The sequence below is a fragment of the Scyliorhinus torazame genome, chromosome X, assembly GCF_047496885.1.
Source record: "Scyliorhinus torazame isolate Kashiwa2021f chromosome X, sScyTor2.1, whole genome shotgun sequence".
Taxonomy (NCBI): domain Eukaryota; kingdom Metazoa; phylum Chordata; class Chondrichthyes; order Carcharhiniformes; family Scyliorhinidae; genus Scyliorhinus; species Scyliorhinus torazame.
The window spans coordinates 18,967,374-18,987,143 of record NC_092738.1 but is presented as its reverse complement, the minus strand read 5'-3'; the positions used below and the strand labels follow the sequence as shown (position 1 = coordinate 18,987,143).

The 19,770-nt window shown below is 53.2% G+C and overlaps 1 protein-coding gene across 1 annotated transcript in view; it reads left to right on the top strand.

The window, feature by feature from the left end:
- Positions 1-80: 80 nt before the first annotated feature.
- smarcd1 (SWI/SNF related BAF chromatin remodeling complex subunit D1) overlaps positions 81-19,770 on the top strand; it is a 76,995-nt gene continuing 57,305 nt past the window's right edge. Inside the window, exon 1 of the mRNA XM_072493782.1 lies at positions 81-262. Within this exon, the coding sequence (XP_072349883.1) occupies positions 119-262 (144 nt within the window). The 5' untranslated portion in view covers positions 81-118. The remainder of the gene's footprint in view (positions 263-19,770) is intronic.

Genomic DNA, 19,770 nt, shown 5'->3' with positions numbered 1-19,770 from the left:
GGTTTCCAGACTGTCCTCTGGATGGCGCTGCTCCCGGAGACTGCAGCGGTTTGGGGGCAGGCGGCGGACCGGAAGTAGAGCGGCCGGTTTCCGGTGCGAGCGGGCTGCCTGCTGGAAGATGGCGGCGCGAGGGTTCCAGACAATGAGCCCGGGCGCGGCGGCGGCGGCTCCGGGGCCGGGACAAGGACAGGCCCCGGGCAGGATAGCAGGCGGGCAGCAGCAGAACATGTTCCGCTCGGCCATGCCGGGGCAGGGCTACCCGGTAAGTAGGGAGGAGTAGAGGGGGAGGGGGTGTGGACAGAGCCGGCATTGGGAGCTGTGTGCGGGGCTAGGGAGGCCTGGCCTCCTCCTCCTCAGACCAGAGGAGGCCCCATTCCCCTGGACAAACCCGTGCACAGCTCTGCACACTCCCGCGCCCCCCCCATGACAGGCTTCGCCTTTGGACAGCTGACCTGACCCGAAATCCCTTTTTCAGTTGGGACAGTTTATGGTCACCCCTCTCTTTCTCCCCCCCCCCCATCTCTTTCTCTCCCCCCCCCATCTCTTTCTCTCCCCCCCCCCCATCTCTTTCTCCCTCCCCCCCCATCTCTTTCTCCCCCCCCCATCTCTTTCTCCCCCCCCATCTCTTTCTCTCCCCCCCCCCATCTCTTTCTCCCCCCCCCATCTCTTCTCTCCCCCCCCCCATCTCTTTCTCCCCCCCCCATCTCTTTCTCTCCCCCCCCCATCTCTTTCTCCCCCCCCCCATCTCTCCCCCCCCCATCTCTTTCTCTCCCCCCCCCCCCCATCTCTTTCTCCCCCCCCCATCTCTTTCTCTCCCCCCCCCCCATCTCTTTCTCCCCCCCCCATCTCTTTCTCTCCCCCCCCCATCTCTTTCTCCCCCCCCCCATCTCTCCCCCCCCCATCTCTTTCTCTCCCCCCCCCCATCTCTTTCTCTCCCCCCCCATCTCTTTCTCCCCCCCCCCCATCTCTTTCTCTCCCCCCCCATCTCTTTCTCTCCCCCCCATCTCTTTCTCTCCCCCCCCATCTCTTTCTCTCCCCCCCCCATCTCTTTCTCTCCCCCCCCATCTCTTTCTCTCCCCCCCCTCATCTCTTTCTCTCCCCCCCCCCATCTCTTTCTCTCCCCCCCCTCATCTCTTTCTCTCCCCCCCCCCATCTCTTTCTCCCTCCCCCCCCATCTCTTTCTCTCCCCCCCCCCATCTCTTTCTCTCCCCCCCCCCCATCTCTTTCTCTCCCCCCCCCCATCTCTTTCTCTCCCCCCCCCCCCATCTCTTTCTCTCCCCCCCCCCCATCTCTTTCTCTCCCCCCCCCCATCTCTTTCTCTCCCCCCCCCTCATCTCTTTCTCTCTCCCCCCCCCATCTCTTTCTCTCCCCCCCCTCATCTCTTTCTCTCCCCCCCCCCCCATCTCTTTCTCTCCCCCCCCCCCCCATCTCTTTCTCTCCCCCCCCCCCATCTCTTTCTCTCCCCCCCCCATCTCTTTCTCTTCCCCCCCCCCCATCTCTTTCTCTCCCCCCCCCCATCTCTTTCTCTCCCCCCCCCCCCATCTCTTTCTCTCCCCCCCCCCCATCTCTTTCTCTCCCCCCCCCCCCCCCATCTCTTCTCTCCCCCCCCCCATCTCTTTCTCTCCCCCCCCCATCTCTTTCTCCCCCCCCATCTCTTCCCCCCCCATCTCTTCTCCCCCCCCATCTCTTCCCCCCCCCATCTCTTTCCCCCCCCATCTCTTTCTCCCCCCCATCTCTTTCTCCCCCCCCCCATCTCTTTCTCCCCCCCCATCTCTTTCTCCCCCCCCATCTCTTTCTCCCCCCCCCATCTCTTTCTCCCCCCCATCTCTTTCTCCCCCCCCATCTCTTTCTCCCCCCCCATCTCTTTCTCCCCCCCCATCTCTTTCTCCCCCCCCCATCTCTTTCTCCCCCCCATCTCTTTCTCCCCCCCATCTCTTTCTCCCCCCCCATCTCTTTCTCCCCCCCCCATCTCTTTCTCCCCCCCCCCCATCTCTTTCTCCCCCCATCTCTTTCTCCCCCCCATCTCTTTCTCCCCCCCATCTCTTTCTCCCCCCCCATCTCTTTCACCCCCCCCCCATCTCTTTCACCCCCCCCCCATCTCTTCTCCCCCCCCCATCTCTTTCTCCCCCCCCCCATCTCTTTCTCCCCCCCCCCCATCTCTTTCTCCCCCCCCCCATCTCTTTCTCCCCCCCCCATCTCTTTCTCTCCCCCCCCATCTCTTTCTCTCCCCCCCCCATCTCTTCTCTCCCCCCCCATCTCTTTCTCTCCCCCCCATCTCTTTCTCTCCCCCCCCCATCTCTTTCTCTCCCCCCCCCATCTCTCCCCCCCCATCTCTCCCCCCCCCCCATCCTCCCTCCCCCCCCCCCCATCTCTCCCCCCCCCCCCCATCTCTCCCCCCCCATCTCTTTCCCCCCCCCCATCTCTTTCCCCCCCCATCTCTTTCCCCCCCCATCTCTTTCCCCCCCCATCTCTTTCCCCCCCCATCTCTTTCCCCCCCATCTCTTTCCCCCCCCATCTCTTTCCCCCCCCCCATCTCTTTCCCCCCCCCCATCTCTTTCCCCCCCCCATCTCTTTCCCCCCCATCTCTTCCCCCCCCCATCTCTTCCCCCCCCCATATCTCTCCCCCCATAACTCCCCCCCCCCCCATAACTCCCCCCCCCATAACTCCCCCCCCATAACTCCCCCCCCCCATATCTCCCCCCCCCATATCTCCCCCCCCCATACTCTCCCCCCCCATCTCTCTCCCCCCCCCATCTCTCTCCCCCCCCCATCTCTCTCCCCCCCCCCATCTCTCTCCCCCCCCCCATCTCTCTCCCCCCCCCATCTCTTCCCCCCCCCCCATCTCTTCCCCCCCCCCCCATCTCTTCCCCCCCCCATCTCTTCCCCCCCCCCCATCTCTTCCCCCCCATCTCTTCCCCCCCCCATCTCTTCCCCCCCCCATCTCTTCCCCCCCATCTCTTCCCCCCCCATCTCTTCCCCCCCCATCTCTTCCCCCCCCATCTCTTCCCCCCCCATCTCTTCCCCCCCCATCTCTTCCCCCCCCATCTCTTCCCCCCCCATCTCTTCCCCCCCCATCTCTTCCCCCCCCATCTCTTCTCCCCCCCCCACATCTCTTCTCCCCCCCCCCACATCTCTTCTCCCCCCCCCCCACAATCTCTTCTCTCCCCCCCCACATCTCTTCTCTCCCCCCCCACATCTCTTCTCTCCCCCCCCCCACATCTCTTCTCCCCCCCCCACATCTCTTCTCCCCCCCCCCCACATCTCTTCTCCCCCCCCCCCACATCTCTTCTCCCCCCCCCCACATCTCTTCTCCCCCCCCCCACATCTCTTCTCCCCCCCCCCCCACATCTCTTCTCCCCCCCCCACATCTCTTCTCCCCCCCCCCACATCTCTTCTCCCCCCCCCACATCTCTTCTCCCCCCCCACATCTCTTCTCCCCCCCCACATCTCTTCTCCCCCCCCACATCTCTTCTCCCCCCCCCACATCTCTTCTCCCCCCCCCCACATCTCTTCTCCCCGCCCCACATCTCTTCTCCCCCCCCCCACATCTCTTCTCCCCCCCCCCACATCTCTTCTCCCCCCCCACATCTCTTCTCCCCCCCCATCTCTTCCCCCCCCCATCTCTCCCCCCCCATCTCTCCCCCCCCCATCTCTCCCCCCCCCCATCTCCCCCCCCCCATCTCTCCCCCCCCCCCATCTCCCCCCCCCCCATCTCTCCCCCCCCCCCCATCTCTCCCCCCCCCCATCTCTTCCCCCCCCATCTCTTCCCCCCCATCTCTTCCCCCCCATCTCTTCCCCCCATCTCTTCCCCCCCCATCTCTTCCCCCCCATCTCTTCCCCCCCCCATCTCTTCCCCCCCCCATCTCTTCCCCCCCCATCTCTTCCCCCCCATCTCTTCCCCCCCCATCTCTTCCCCCCCCCATCTCTTCCCCCCCCCATCTCTTCCCCCCCATCTCTTCCCCCCCATCTCTTCCCCCCATCTCTTCCCCCCCCATCTCTTCCCCCCCATCTCTTCCCCCCCATCTCTTCCCCCCATCTCTCCCCCCCATCTCTTCCCCCCCCATCTCTTCCCCCCCCATCTCTTCCCCCCCCATCTCTTCCCCCCCCATCTCTTCCCCCCCCATCTCTTCCCCCCCCATCTCTTCCCCCCCCATCTCTTCCCCCCCCATCTCTCCCCCCCTCCCCCCCCCATCTCTCTCCCCCCCATCTCTCCCCCCCCCATCTCTCCCCCCCCATCTCTCCCCCCCATCTCTCCCCCCCCCATCTCTCCCCCCCCATCTTTCTCCTCCCCCCATCTCTCTCCCCCCCCACATCTCTTCTCCCCCTACCCCCACATCTCTTCTCCCCCTACCCCCACATCTCTTCTCCCCCCCCCACATCTCTTCTCCCCCCCCCCCCACATCTCTTCTCCCCCCCCCCACATCTCTTCTCCCCCCCCACATCTCTTCTCTCCCCCCCCCCCATCTCCCCCCCCCCCCATCTTCCCCCCCCCATCTCTTCCCCCCCCATCTCTTCCCCCCCCATCTCTTCCCCCCCCATCTCTTCCCCCCCCATCTCTTCCCCCCCCATCTCTTCCCCCCCCATCTCTTCCCCCCCATCTCTTCCCCCCATCTCTTCCCCCCCATCTCTTCCCCCCCATCTCTTCCCCCCCATCTCTTCCCCCCCATCTCTTCCCCCCCATCTCTTCCCCCCATCTCTTCCCCCCCATCTCTTCCCCCCCCATCTCTTCCCCCCCCATCTCTTCCCCCCCCCATCTCTTCCCCCCCCATCTCTTCCCCCCCCATCTCTTCCCCCCCCATCTCTTCCCCCCCCATCTCTTCCCCCCCCCATCTCTTCCCCCCCCATCTCTTCCCCCCCCATCTCTTCCCCCCCATCTCTTCCCCCCCATCTCTTCCCCCCCATCTCTTCCCCCCCATCTCTTCCCCCCCATCTCTTCCCCCCATCTCTTCCCCCCCCATCTCTTCCCCCCCCATCTCTTCCCCCCCCATCTCTTCCCCCCCCATCTCTTCCCCCCCCATCTCTTCCCCCCCCATCTCTTCCCCCCCCATCTCTCCCCCCCCCCATCTCTCTCCCCCCCATCTCTCCCCCCCCCCATCTCTCCCCCCCCATCTCTCCCCCCCATCTCTCCCCCCCCCATCTCTCCCCCCCCATCTCTCCCCCCCCCATCTCTCCCCCCCCCATCTCTCCCCCCCCCATCTCTCCCCCCCCCATCTCCCCCCCCCCATCTCTCCCCCCCCCCATCTCTCCCCCCCCCATCTCTCTCTCCCATCTCTCTCTCCCATCTCTCTCCCCCATCTCTCTCCCCCCATCTCTCTCCCCCCCATCTCTCTCCCCCCCATCTCTCTCCCCCCATCTCTCTCCCCCATCTCTCTCCCCCATCTCTCTCCCCCATCTCTCTCCCCCATCTCTCTCCCCCCATCTCTCTCCCCCATCTCTCTCCCCCCATCTCTCTCCCCCCATCTCTCTCCCCCCATCTCTCTCCCCCCATCTCTCTCCCCCCATCTCTCTCCCCCCATCTCTCTCCCCCCATCTCTCTCCCCCCATCTCTCTCCCCCCATCTCTCTCCCCCCATCTCTCTCCCCCCATCTCTCTCCCCCCATCTCTCTCCCCCCATCTCTCTCCCCCCATCTCTCTCCCCCCATCTCTCTCCCCCCATCTCTCTCCCCCCATCTCTCTCCCCCATCTCTCTCCCCCCATCTCTCTCCCCCCATCTCTCCCCCATCTCTCTCCCCCCCCCCCAAATCCCATCTCTTTTCCCCCGCCCCCCATCACCCCATTCAGACTTGACTTTTAATTTGGAAAGTTTAGGCAACCAGCTGTGTTGAAATCCAAGAGCAGAATACTGCAACTGCTTTGAATTTACAAAGAGATAAATGTAGGTCCTGACAGCAATTCTTGTTCTTTTTTTTTTGGAGAGCGACTCAGCGAAGTGGCGCTTGATGAAAGGTCACCGACCCGAACCGTTAACTCAGTCCCTCTCTCCACATGATCTGCCGACATGTTTCTCTGTTCCTTGCTGAAACCTCGGCCAGACAGGCGGTGGTGTAAATTGTTGCCTGTAAAGATCAGGTGTGAAGTATCCACTTTGGTAGCACAAATGGGAAGGCAGATTATGGGTGTAAATATTCAACAGGATTTTGGTGTCCTCGTTCATCAGTCGCTGAAGGTAAACACGCAGGTACAGCAGGCAGTAAAGATGGCAAATAGTGAGAGGATTTGAGTATTGGAATTGGGATGGTTTACTGCAATTGTACAGGGCATTGGTGAGGCCACACCTGGAGTATTGTGTGCAGTTTTGGTGTCCTTACCTGAAGAAGGATGTTCTTGCTACGGAGGGAGTGCAGTGAAGGTTTACCAGGCAGATTCCTGGGATGGCGGGACTGTCGTATGAGGCGAGACTAAGTTGGTTCGGATTATATTCATTGGAGTTCGGAAGAGTGAGAGGGAATGTCATGGAAACTTATAAAATTCTAACAGGATTAGACAGGGTAGATTCAGAAAGAATGATCCCAATGGTGAGGGAGTCCAGAACTAGGGGTCGTAGTTTGAGGATAAGGGGTAAATCTTTTAGGACTGAGGTGAGGAGAAATTTCTTCACCCAGAGATTGGTGAATCTGTGGAATTCACTCCCACAGAAAGTAGCTGAGGCCAAAACGTGTAATTTTAAGAAGGAATTAGATATAGCTCTTGGGGCTAAAGGGATCTAGGGGTAGGCTGGAATCAGGGTATTGAATTTGATGATCAGTCATGATCAGAATGAATGGCGGAGCAGGCTTGAAGGGCCGAATGGCCTCCTGCAGCCTTGATTTTCTATGTATAAAACAATATAAACTCATTGCGGTTCTTGGCGGCCATGCACTAGCACGCGGAACTCTAATTTGCCACAAATTGGCAAGCAAAACTCCATTGAGAAGTGAAGTAGGGCTTGCATTTACACTGCCATTCACAAGCACCAAACACCTCAAAACACTTACGGTTAATGAAGTACTTTTGACGTGTGCTCACTGTCGTAATGTAGGAAACATGACTGGTTGATTTGTGCACAGCAAGCTCCCGCAAGCAGCAATGTGGCAAACAATGTTTTGGTGATGTTGATTGAGGGATAGGTATTCGCCATAGCATCGGCGACACCTCCCATACTCTTATATTTGTAGAATGGTTATGGCACAGAAGGTGGCCATTCGACCTGCCATGTTAGGGTTGGCTTTCTTGCCTTCATCGGACGGGGCATTGAGTACAAGCGTCGGCAGGTCATGTTACAGTTGTATAGGACTTTGGTTAGGCCACATTTGGAATACTGCGTGCAGTTCTGGTCTTCACATTACCAGAAGGATGTGGATGCTTTAGAGAGGGTGCAGAGGAGGTTCACCAGGATGTTGCCTGGTATGGAGGGTGCTAGCTATGAAGAAAGGTTGAGTAGATTAGGATTGTTTTCGTTAGAAAGACGGAGGTTGAGGGGGGACCTGATTGAGGTCTACAAAATTATGAGAGGTATAGACAGGGTGGATAGCAACAAACTTTTTCCAAGAGTGGGGGTGTCAATTACAAGGGGTCACGGTTTCACGGTGAGAGAGGGAAAGGGAGATGTGCGTGGAAAGTTTTTTACGCAGGGGGTGGTGGGTGCCTGGAAAACTTTGCCAGCGGAGGTGATAGCCTCATTCAAGATGCATCTAGACAGATAGATGAACGGGCGGGAACAGAGGGAAGTAGATCCTTGGAAAATAGGCGACAGGTTTAGATAAAGGATCTGGATCGGCGCAGGCTGGGAGGGCCGAAGGGCCTGTTCCTGTGCTGTAATCTTTCTTTGTTCTGCAAGAACAATTCACCTCGTTGGCAGTCCCCTGCCTTTTCCCCGTAGCCCTGCCTTGTCAGATAATGAAACCATTCCCTTTTTTGAATCCCCTGATTGACCCCTGCCTCTACTATAGTCTCTCAGACAGTGCATTCCAGATCCTCAGCGCTCACTGCATGGAAACCTCTTTTCCTCGTGTAGCCAATACTACTTTTACCAATTATCTTGAAGCTATGCCCTTTGGCCCTCTGTCCTTCCCCAATGGGAACCAGTTGTGCCTATCTACTCTGTCGATGAATTTCAACACCAAGTAAATCTCCCCTTGACCTTCTTGAAGAAAGACAGTTCGAACTCCTCCATCCTGACACTTGAGTCACCTCGTTCCCAAGAACCATGTCCAGCAAATGCCTCCACTCTCGCTGGGCTGGAGCGGAAAACATTCTGCTGTAGAAAATTCTCCTGAATGCACTCTGATCCCTCTCTGCCCTTTACACTGCTACTGTTCCAGTCTATATTTGTATAATTTAAGCCTGACATTACTAATTGCCCTATAATTCTTGCACTTCTCTAATCTCACAAATTTGTTCCTCTGCAGCTTTCTCACTAGTTGCTGGCCGATAGAATACTCCGAGCAATGTAATAGTTCCTTACCTCAAGCCAAATGTCTACTATCCTTGGCCCCTCGGACATTCTCTCTCACTCCACCCCTCATACTTTTTCTCTTCCCTTTCTTTCCTGGGCACCTTGTATCCAGTAATATTTAGCGCCTAGTCCTGCTCTTCTATGAGCCGGTCCCCTGTTATCGTCACAGCATTTTATTTTCATGGGCCTGTCTGTCTGCAACTCACCAATCTTGTGTGCATTCGCATACCTGCACAGTAGACCTAATTTAGACTCTCTTGCTTTCCCTCTTACTCTGAGCCTACCTAATACCTTAGTCTTACCTACTCCAGTGCTGTCACCCCAATTCTCTGTGCATCTTACGGTTCCTCTCTGGTATTGCCTCTTGGTTTGCACACATCTCGGCAAGTTAGTTCAAACCCTACCTCCCCAATAGCATGAGCAAATCGCCCCTGCTCTGTTTAGGTGCAACCTATCTCGCCTCTCTGCAGGCCCCCAGAGCTGATCCCAACGTCCCAGGAATCTAAAGCCCTTCAGCCACATATTCATCTGCTCTGGCCTCCTATCTCTATACTCAAACGCGGCACAGTAATCCAGAGGTTGCTACTTTTGAGGTCCTGCTTGCTAATTTTCTACCCAGCTCCCTAAATTCAGACTGCCGCCCCCTTTCCCCAACACCCACCCAAGGTGTTCTGTGACCATTCAGTGTCATCCTTGCCCCTGGCGCCAGGGAGGCAACACATCGTCCTGGAATGAAGAAATGCCGGTGCCCATCTGTTGCCCCAACTATGAAATCTCCTATTGCTCTTCCAGTCGGCTTCACACCTTCCTGTACAGTTGATCCACCCGTGGTGCCATGGACCATAGGAGCATAATTAGGCTATTCGGCCCATTGTGTCTGCTCTGCCATTTGATCATGTCTGACGTGGCTCTGGCTGCACCCCCGGATGAACCATTGCTTTCATTGGCATTCAGAGCTGAATGCTAGCTGAAGGCTGGGAAGCACTTGGGTCTCCTGCACTAGCAGCCTGTCTCCTCTTGACTGACTGGTATTCACCGATGCTCTCTGCCCTTGCGTAACACTAAGGCTGCGGGGTGTCCACGTCTATAAACGCGCCATCTTCGAAAGAGTTCCATTGGATCTTCCGCACGCACCTGAGAGGGCAGGCAGGGTCTCGTTTAAACATCTCACCCGTACTTCTCCAGTGCAGCACTCCCTCAGTGCAACACTGGAGTGTCAGCGTACATTATTGTGCCTGAGTCATAGAGTGGGGGGTCGAAGCCGCAACCTTTTGATAACGGATGGGGAGTGCTGCCAAAAACTGGCACACAACTTTGAGTCCTGCTCCAGCCACTACATGGTGGGAGGCAGGCTTGATGTGACAAGCAGGTCTTTCCTGTCTTGTCAATTTTGTGTCCACATCAGAAGATATTAGCCACGCCATTCATGTTGCTTGAGTAAAGAGGTGGGAAGAAACCGGAGCACCCGGAGAACATGCAGACGTCACACAGACTGTGACCCAAGTCGGGAATCGAACCCGGGTCCCTGCCGCTGTGAGGCAACAGTGCTAACCACTGGGCTACCGGGCCACCCCACTGACGGTGGGAGTGGGGAAACAATGGAGGGTGTGCAGGAGGCCAGAATTGGAGGAATACGTCATCTCCTGGGGCTGGAGGAGATCGCAGAGACCAGAAAGAACAAGGCCATAGAGGGATTTGAAGACTAGGGTGAGAATTTTAAAATGGCAGTGTTTCTGAAATGGGTGGGGAGGTGGTTGCTGAGTAAATGGGACTTGGCGCATGCGTTGGATAACCAAGTTTATGGAGGAGGGCAAAGCTGGGGAGAGCAGCCAGGAGTGCATTGGAATCGTTGAGTCTAGAGGTAACCAAGGCATGAATGGATGGTTTCAGCAGCAGATCCGTTGAGGCAGGTGCTCGAGTGGATAATGCCCCGGAGGTGGAAATAGACAGTCTTGTTGATGGAGCGGATGTGCGATTGGGAGCTCATCTCGGGTCAGCCACAATGCCAAGTTTGGAGACTGGCCTTGTTCAGCCTTGGGTGGTGACAAGTCAAAATATTGCTATGTTGGAGAGAAGCACATTTACTCGCCATAACAGTGGCACAGTGGTTAGAACTGCTGCCTCACAACACCAGGGCCTCGGGTGACTGTCTCTGTGGAGTTAGCACGTTCTCCCCGTGTCTATGTGAGTTTCCTCCAGTTTCCTCTCACAGTCTAAAGATGTGCAGGTTAGGTGGATTGGCTGTGCTAAATTGCCCCTTCGTGACCAAAGATTTGCAGGTTAGGTGGATTGGCCATGTTAAATTGTCCCTTAGTGTCCAAAGATGTGCAGGTTAGGTGGATTGGCCATGCTAAATTGTCCCTTAGTGTACAAAGATGTGCAGGTTAGGTGGATTGGCCATGATAAATTGTCCCTTAGTGTCCAAAGATGTGCAGGTTAGATGGATTGACCATGTTAAATTGTCCCTTAGTGTCCAAAGATGTGCAGGTTAGGTGGATTGACCATGTTAAATTGTCCCTTAGTGTCCAAAGATGTGCAGGTTAGGTGGATCCAAAACGAATAGGCAGGGTTACTGGTTTAGGGCGTGGACCTTGGTAGCGAGTTCTTTTGCAGGATCGGTGCAGACTTGATGTGTGGAATGACCTCCTGCTCTGTAGGAATTCTGTGCTAACTTTCAGTCCGTGTTCTGTGGTTAAATCACGAGCTCGGAAACCTTGGTGCGTTCCCCATGCGCAGTGTTATGGAGGAATTGTTGCTTTTTGCGCTGGGGTTCATTGTATTTGGAGCTTGATGAGCGTTTGGGCAACAACTCAATTGAAGGCTGCTGGGAAAGTGTCCGATTGAATCGACTGTGGAAAACAACAGTTACGGTCCTGCCTGCAGCTGGTCATGGTTGAATAATGTCAGAATGATTTGCTGAAGCTCTGCGCACAGTTCAGGCATCAGGCGAGTGTCAGAATTTTTATCCCAACATTCCGGTCTTCAGGGGAGTAAATCAATCGGGCGAGTTCACATTTTCTTGGGCAAAGTCCGAACTTTATTGTTCACCTTGTCTCTTCTCATTAGTTGCTGCTGATTCTCTGTATCTTCTTTGTTTTCTCTTTTATTTAAAAAAAGCTACTTCTCGATGAAGTCCTTTTGATCATGGCATTATTGAGGAATTGCGAAGTTTGACTCTTTAAGGAGACTAAGAAAGAAGGACTTGCATTTCTACGGAAGCTTTCACGACCTTGGGACATCCCAAAATGTTTGACAGCCAGTCAAGTACTTTTTGAAGTGTAATCATTGTCGTAACGTAGGGAGCGTGGCAGCCAAGTTGTGCATAGCAAGCCCCCACAGGCAGCAATGTAATTCTGAGCTATTCGTCTGCACGTTCTCCCCGTGTCTGCGTGGGTTTCCTCCCACAAGTCCAAAGGTGGGCAAGTTAGGTGGATTGGCCATGCTAAATTGCCCTTAGCGTCCAAAAGGTTAAATGGGGTTACTGGGTTACGGAGATAGGGTATATACGTGGGCTTGAGTAGGGTGCTCTTTGTAAGGACTGGTGCAGACTCGATGGGCCGAATGGCCTCCTGCACTGTAAATTCTATGATTCAATCTGTTGTAATGGTGCTGATTTAGGCTGGGTAGTTTGACAGGCTAGAGAACAATGTTCCCTGTAAACACCGCTGCAATCAGAAAGGACCCTGCTCTTTAAAATGGTGCCCTGAGAACTTTCTCACCTGCGGAAGCAGACCGGGATCATTAAAGACATGTTTGAAAAATAGATCAGCGCTCCCTCAATATTACACTGCAGCGGCATAGCCCTAGAGGTCTACAGCACAGAAAAGGCCCTTCAGCTCATCGCATCTGCACCAGTCAAAAACAACCACCAAACTATTCCAATCCCATTTTCCAGCACTTGGCCTGTAGCCTTGGCATTGCAAGTGCACATCTAAATGCTTTTTATGTTATGAGGGTCTCTGCCTCCACCACCCACTGGGTGAAAAAGATTTTTCCTCGCATCTCCTCTAAACCTCCTGGCCTTGGCCCCTCGACCAAGGGGAAACGTTTCTTCCTGCCTACTCTTATCTATGCCCCTCATAATTTTATACATCTCAATCATGTCCCCCCCCCCCCCCCCCCCCCCCTCAGTCTCCTCTGCTCCAAGGAAAACAATCCAAGTCTATCCAATCTCTCTTCATAACTAAAACTCTCCAGCCCAGGCAACATCCCCTGCACCTTTTCCAGTGCTATCACATCCCTCCTATATTGTGGATTCCAGAACTGCACACAATACTCCCAACTGTGGCCTCACCATAGCTCCAGCACTTCCTTCCCTGCTCTTAAACTCTATGCCTCGGCTAATAAAGGCAAGTACACCAAATGTTGGGTCAGAGCTTTGTGCACAAGTGTCTGAAAATTTTCATTTCAGTAGGACTTGAACTCACAACTCGCTGCCTCAGGTACCCACTGGAACACAGCTTAAATTAACTGTGATGCCTGTCCCTACAGCGTTCCTGCTTTAATTACCTTTGCTATCCTCCATTCCAGTTTCACTCTGGAGACTTGGGCTCCCAGTGAGCAGACAGAAAGGCTTAAATGAAAGGAGGACCTGCAGTTATGTAGCCACCTCTCACAACCTCCCTCAATGCCAGCAAAACTAAAGAGCTGGTCATTGACTTCAGGAAGCAAAGTACTGTACACACCCCTGTCAGCATCAACGGGGCCAAGGTGGAGATGGTGAGCAGTTTCAAATTCCTAGGGGTGCACATCTCCAAAAATCTGTCCTGGTCCACCCATGTCGACGCTACCACCAAGAAAGCACAACAGCGCCTATACTTCCTCAGGAAACTAAGGAAATTCGGCATGTCCACATTGACTCTTACCAACTTTTACAGATGCACCATAGAAAGCATCCTATCGGGCTGCATCACAGCCTGGTATGGCAACTGCTCGGCCCAGGACTGCAAGAAACTTCAGAGAGTCGTGAACACCGCCCAGTCCGTCACACGAACCTGCCTCCCATCCATTGACTCCATCTCCACCTCCCGCTGCCTGGGGAAAGCGGGCAGCATAATCAAAGATCCCTCCCACCCGGCTTACTCACTCTTCCAACTTCTTCCATCGGGCAGGAGATACAGAAGTCTGAGAACACGCACGAACAGACTCAAAAACAGCTTTCCCACAGTCACCAGACTCCTAAATGACCCTCTTATGGACTGACCTCATTAACACTACACCCTGTATGCTTCATCCGATGCCGGTGCTTATGTAGTTACATTGTATATTTTGTGTTGCCTTATTATGTATTTTCTTTTATTCCCTTTTCATTTCATGTACTTAATGATCTGTTGAGCTGCTCGCAGAAAAATACTTTTCACTGCCTCGGTACACGTGACAATAAACAAATCCAATCCAATCCAAGTGCGTTGCAGCCCAAGTGTGGTCACTGTTGTGATGGGAACGTGGCTACCAACTTGCACGCAGCAAGATCCCGCAAGCACCAATATATCATGGTCAGATCATCTGTTTCACCAAGAGTACTATGTTCCGTTTTGGTCTCCTTGTTTAAGGAGGGATATACTTGCCTTGGAGACAGTTCAGAAAAGGTTCCCTGGGCGATTCCTGGGGTGAAGGCGGTATGGTTTATGAAGGAAGGTTAGGCCTGTACCCATTCGACGTTAGAAGAATGGGAGATGATCTTATATAAACATATATGGTTCTGAGGGGGCTTGACTGAGTAGGTGCTGAGAGAGTGCTTCCCCTTGTGGAAGAACCATAAGACATGGGAGCAGAATTAGGCCACACGGCCCATTCAGTCTGCTCCGCCATTCGATCATGGCTGATATTTTTCTCATCCCCATTCTCCTGCCTTCTCCCCTGATTAATCAAGAACCTCGCTATCTCTGTCTTAAAGACACTCAGTGAATTGGCCTCCACAGCCTTCTGCGGCAAAGAGTTCCACAGATTCACCACCCTCTGGCTGAAGAAATTCCTCCTCATTTCTGTTTTAAAGGATCGTCCCTTCAGTCTTAGGCTATGCCCTCAGGTTCTAGTCTCTCCTGGGCGGCACGGTCGCACAATGGTTAGCACTGTTGCTTCACAGCTCCAAGGTCCCAGGTTCGATTCCTGGCTTGGGTCACTGTGTGGAGTCTGCACGTTCTCCCCGTGTCTGCGTGGGTTCCCTCCGGGCGCTCCGGATTCCTCCCACAAGTCCCGAAAGACGTGATGTTGGGTGAATTGGACATTCTGAATTCTCCCTCAGTGTACCCGAACAGGCGCTGGAATGTGACGTATGGGGCTTTTCACAGCAACTTCATTGCAGTGTTAATGTAAGCCTACTTGTGACAAAGATTATGAAAATTAGTAGTGGAAACATCCTCTCCACGTCCACTCTATCTCAGCCTCTCAGTATTCTGTAAGTTTCAATGAGGTATCCCCCCCCCCCCCCCATTGTTCTAATCTCCAACGAGTACAGATCCAGAGTCCTCGTATGCGAAGCCCTTCATTCCCGGGATCATACTTGTGAACCTCCTCTGGACCCCCTGCGAGGCCAACACACCCTGCGATATGGGGCCCAAATCTGCTCACAATACTTCAACTGCGGCCTGACCAGAGCCCAGTTTCAAAAGAGGGGTCCTTCCATTTTAAGACCGCAATGAGGCGGATTCGTAGATGTTTACAGCACAGAAGGAGGCCATTCAGCCCATCGAGTCCAGGCCGGTCAACAAAGATCTGACTACACTAATCCCATTTTCCAGCTCATGACCCACAGCCCGTGGAGGTTACGGAGGCGCAAGTGAATATCTAATTACTTCTTAAATGGTACGACTCAACCACCCTTCCAGGCAGTTTCTTCTCAGAGGATCAAAATTCTCTTCCCCAGAGCGTGATGGCAGCTCGATTATTGAATCGATTCCACTTGTTGAGTGGGTTCCATGGGGAACCCACTCAAGGCTGAGTGAGACAGATTTTTGATCGACAAGGGTTCTGGGGTAACAGGCAGGAAAGTGGAGTTGAAGCTGTGATCTGATCAGCCATGATAGTATCGAATCGCAGAGCAGGCTCAAGAGGCCTAATGGCCTACTCCTATTACTTATGATCTTATGTGATGTTGATTGAGGGATAGCCCTTGCCCAGGGAACCAGAGAGAACGCCCCTGCTCTTATTCAAAGTCGGAATCTTTTATGCTGGCAGGTAATTTAATGTCCCATTTGGAAGCTGGTAGCTCTGACACTGCAGCGCTCCCTCAGCACTGCACGAGTGTGCCAGTCTTGATTTTAGTGCCGGTGTCCTCGGGTGGGATTTGAATAGCATCACCTTTGATCTAGGTGAGGTGAAAATGGGCAAGGGTTCTTATTCCTGGAAGCAGTCCATTGACCCCCTTCTGAAAAGCTGACGTGGAGGGGATAGCTGCTCAGAGGATTGTATTTGGCTGCGATTCTCCCACAGAGGAATTGCCTGCTGACGATCGGAGACTGATACGATGTCTGGTGCCTGGAGAACTGTGGCTCTGGGACAGTCACTGCCTTTCAGAAAGGGAGAACCAGAGAGCAAATATCGGAAATGAAAACAGAAAATGCTGGGGTAAACCCGGCAAAATTCTCCGATTGTTGGTGGGAGAAGCTTGTTCCGGTAGGGAAGTGATGTCTGGTCGCAGTAAAACCGGAGGCAAAGGATGTGCGCTCATGCCAAGACCCGCTCCTCCGGAGCCAGTCTCCAGTTCCCCGATGGCCACATCCACCGGCTGCTGCAGAAGAGCCACTAGGCTGAGCTGTTGGGTGCTCCCTCGAGCAGGCCGGCAGTGCGGCTCGGGATAGCATGAAAATCCCCATCATTCCCCCGTCACCTGCAGCTCGCCATCCGCAATGGCGAGGCGCTCACTCAACAAGCTGCTGCGAGGAGCCACCATTGCCCGGGGCGGGGTCCGGCCCAACAGCCAGGCTGTGCTGCTGCCCAAGAAAACCGGGCACACCAGCCAGGCGTGTGCCTGAAGAGTGATTTTTTTTTTTAAGACAAAAAACCTAGCAGGTCTGGCAGCATCTGTGAAGAGAGAAACTGAATTAACGTTTTGAGTCCAATACAACTCTCCAAAGCTTAAGAGTTGGGAATGTGTTGAAAGCAAAAAATTTATTTTGGCTGCCCCAAAGCCAGTTCGTCTTCAATTCTTTTGTCAAATGGCCATCCCGGGAAAAGAATGGGATAACACAACATGAAATACTTGGATTGTGGAATGTCACCTTCCGTTGTGCGCATCCCTTTTTAACGTGAATGCTTTCTCATTCCTTTTCCTTCCTAACCTACGCTGTGTTTAACTCTGCTTTGTCTTGTGTTAGTGGTGAGGCTTTATTTGCGCAGTCTACTGTGTGAATCGGGACTTCTGATGTGTGCTGATCTCACTGTAGAAGTGTAGCGATGGAGATATCAGGAGTAGAATTTAGCCACTGGACTGTGTTTGATTCATTATTGGTGTATCCAGCATTTCAATACATATTGCCATCTTGGTGAGCGCTTAATTAGCCCGAATCCTTTCCCTGCGATCAATTAAGTTATTGCAATGCTTGGTTGGTCATATTAATGACATCAAAATAGCACACTGCAGGCAGGAAAGCCTTTTCTTTATTAAAAAAAAAAGATTTTGCCCACGTGCTTGATTGTCTTTTGCTGAAGTAGCAGTTCTGGGAATCATTTTGTATGCTGACAGAACCAGGTTAGTCTCAAATGCAATCTGCTCCTGCCCCAATGAAGGTGACAGTACAATTCTGAGTTTCATAGATTATCATAGAATTTACAGTGCAGAAGGAGGCCATTCGGCCCATCGAGTCTGCACCGGCTCTTAGAAAGAGCACCCTACCCAAGGTCAACACCTCCACCCTATCCCCGTAACCCCACCCAACACTAAGGGCAATTTTGGACACTAAGGGCAATTTATCATGGCCAATCCACCTAACCTGCACATCTTTGGACGGTGGGAGGAAACCGGAGCACCCGGAGGAAACCCACGCGGACACGGGGAAGATGTGCAGACTCCGCACAGACAGTGACCCAAGCCGGAATCGAACCTGGGACCCTGGAGCTGTGAAGCAATTGTGCTATCCACAATGCTACCGTGCTGCCCCCACAATGCTACCGTGCTACCGTTCCTGACTGGATATCAGTGACTGATGTCCATCTGGCAAAAGATATCCTCTCCCACCAAGCTTCCTTCTGCATCGTTTTCAAGCTTCTATCTCTTGTGCCAGTCAGTTGCCAAACATGCTTTGTTTGTGTGACTGCGTAGAATGTTGGCTTCCTTCGTCAATCTTGAAACAATGCCGGTGCACAACAGTACGATGAACCGCGCAATCTCTGTTGTCCTGTCCCTTGGAAGAGACTTTGAACCAAGGGCCTCGTCCTTTTGATCAGGTAGACCTATAAAGATTCAATGGCACTATTCAAGAAAGAGCGGAGTTCTCTGGCTCACGAGGCTCCCGGTTCAAATCCCACTCCAGGACTTGAGCAAGTCAAGGCCAGCACTCCAGTAGTACAGGAGGTTCCATGGATGTGGCATTAAACTCTGTCTGCCCTTTTAAAGCAGGGAAGTCCTCCCAAATCCCCTGACCAATATTGATCTCTTAATCAACATTAAAACAGGTTATCTGGTTGTTATCCCATTGCTGTTTGGGTTAACTTGCTATGTGCGAATTGGCTGCTGCGTTTCATTCATTACAGCAGAGACTATACTTCAAAAGTACTTCACTGGCTGTCAAGCATTTTGGGACATTCTGTGGGTCATGGAAGGTGCTATAGATGTGCAAGTCCTCCTCTCTCTCTTCCCACCCCAACCATCACCACCAAAGTCCTGGGTTCTGACCAGAATTCCTCCCTCGGCTAATGCCGCCACAGAAATATTAACAGTCATTTCCTCTCATGCTGGTTGCATGATCCTTTGTAGATTTTCGCTGCCAAATAGTGCCAGTACTTCAAAACAAATTCATTGGATATGAGGCATTTTGGAATGTCCCTATCACTGCATGGTAAGAGACGATACGGAACATGCAGTACAGAGCTAGGCTGTGATTCATTGTATCTGTACAAACTGGAACAAACCAAAAATCTTTCCACTGCCTTGCTGTCTTCCCCCTAGCTCTCGGCCCTCCCTTTAAAAGATGCAGTGCTTTGTGCCCCAGCAACTCGCTGTGGTCAGGCATTCCCTCTTACTCTTTGTGAGAATTTATGTTGCTGCTGCCCTCTCGATCAGCAGAAATGGTGAATTAAAAAACCTCAGTCTCCTCTTGGCCTTCTCTCCTAGTGTTGGCCTCTTGTGTCTCAAGAATCTCTGTTTAACAATAGTGCTGTCGCCCTGAAAGTGAGTACTCTCCAGTCCCTGCTGATTCATTGCATTTCCTCATAAACTGTTACGGTGCCCGGGTTCTTCAGCACCATTCTCACTTGGTACTGTAACAATTTCTATCTGTTAATACGATCCCTTGGAAGCTGAAATCTCAATCTTATTGCTATCTGGTTCCGGTAGGTGGGTAAGCTTCAGGATTAACAATTATCCCAATTGTGGTCATCTGTGTACTTGAGCCGACATGGATTCGTCACCACGTTCCCAATCTATTCCGTTGGGAAGAATTATAACTCTCAAACCTGGCATTCAATGTGCTAAAATTAATTGTACTTAAGAGAAATATGATAAAAGTAACCAACTAGTTGGGTTGAATAATGCACATACGGCAATGTTGCAAACCCTTGGCCATCAGCACGGAGAGCTAGTGCATTTAAAACAATCTTTTGGAGAAGAATAAAATGCTGAGTGGCAGGAAGCAGAGGGTGATGGGAGGGGTGTTTTTCTGACTGGAAGCCTGTGTCCAGTGGGGTCCCACAGGGGTCAGTGTTGGGGGTCTTGCTGTTTGATTTATATAAATGATTTAGACTTGAATGTAGGAGGGTTGATCAATAAGTTTGGGGATGATATGAAAATTGGTGGGTTGGTAAATAGTGAGGAGGATTACAGGAGGATATAGACGGGCTGGTCAGATGGGCTGATCAGTGGCAAATGGAATTCAATCCGGATAAGTGTGAGGTGATGCACTTGGGCAGGACAAACAAGGCAAGGGAATACAGGATAAACAGCAGGACCCTGGGAAGCACCAAGGATCAGAGGGATCTTGGTGGTCAAGAAGGCATACTTGCTTTTATTAGCCGAGGCATAGAGATTAAGAGCAGGGAGGTTATGCTGGAACTGTATAAAACATTGATTTGGCCACAGCTAGAGTATTGTGTGCAGTTCTTGAATTCACGAATTGATAGCCCCGGGAAGGGTGCAGAGAACGTTTACCAGGATGTTGCCGGGGCCTGAAGAGTTTTAGTTA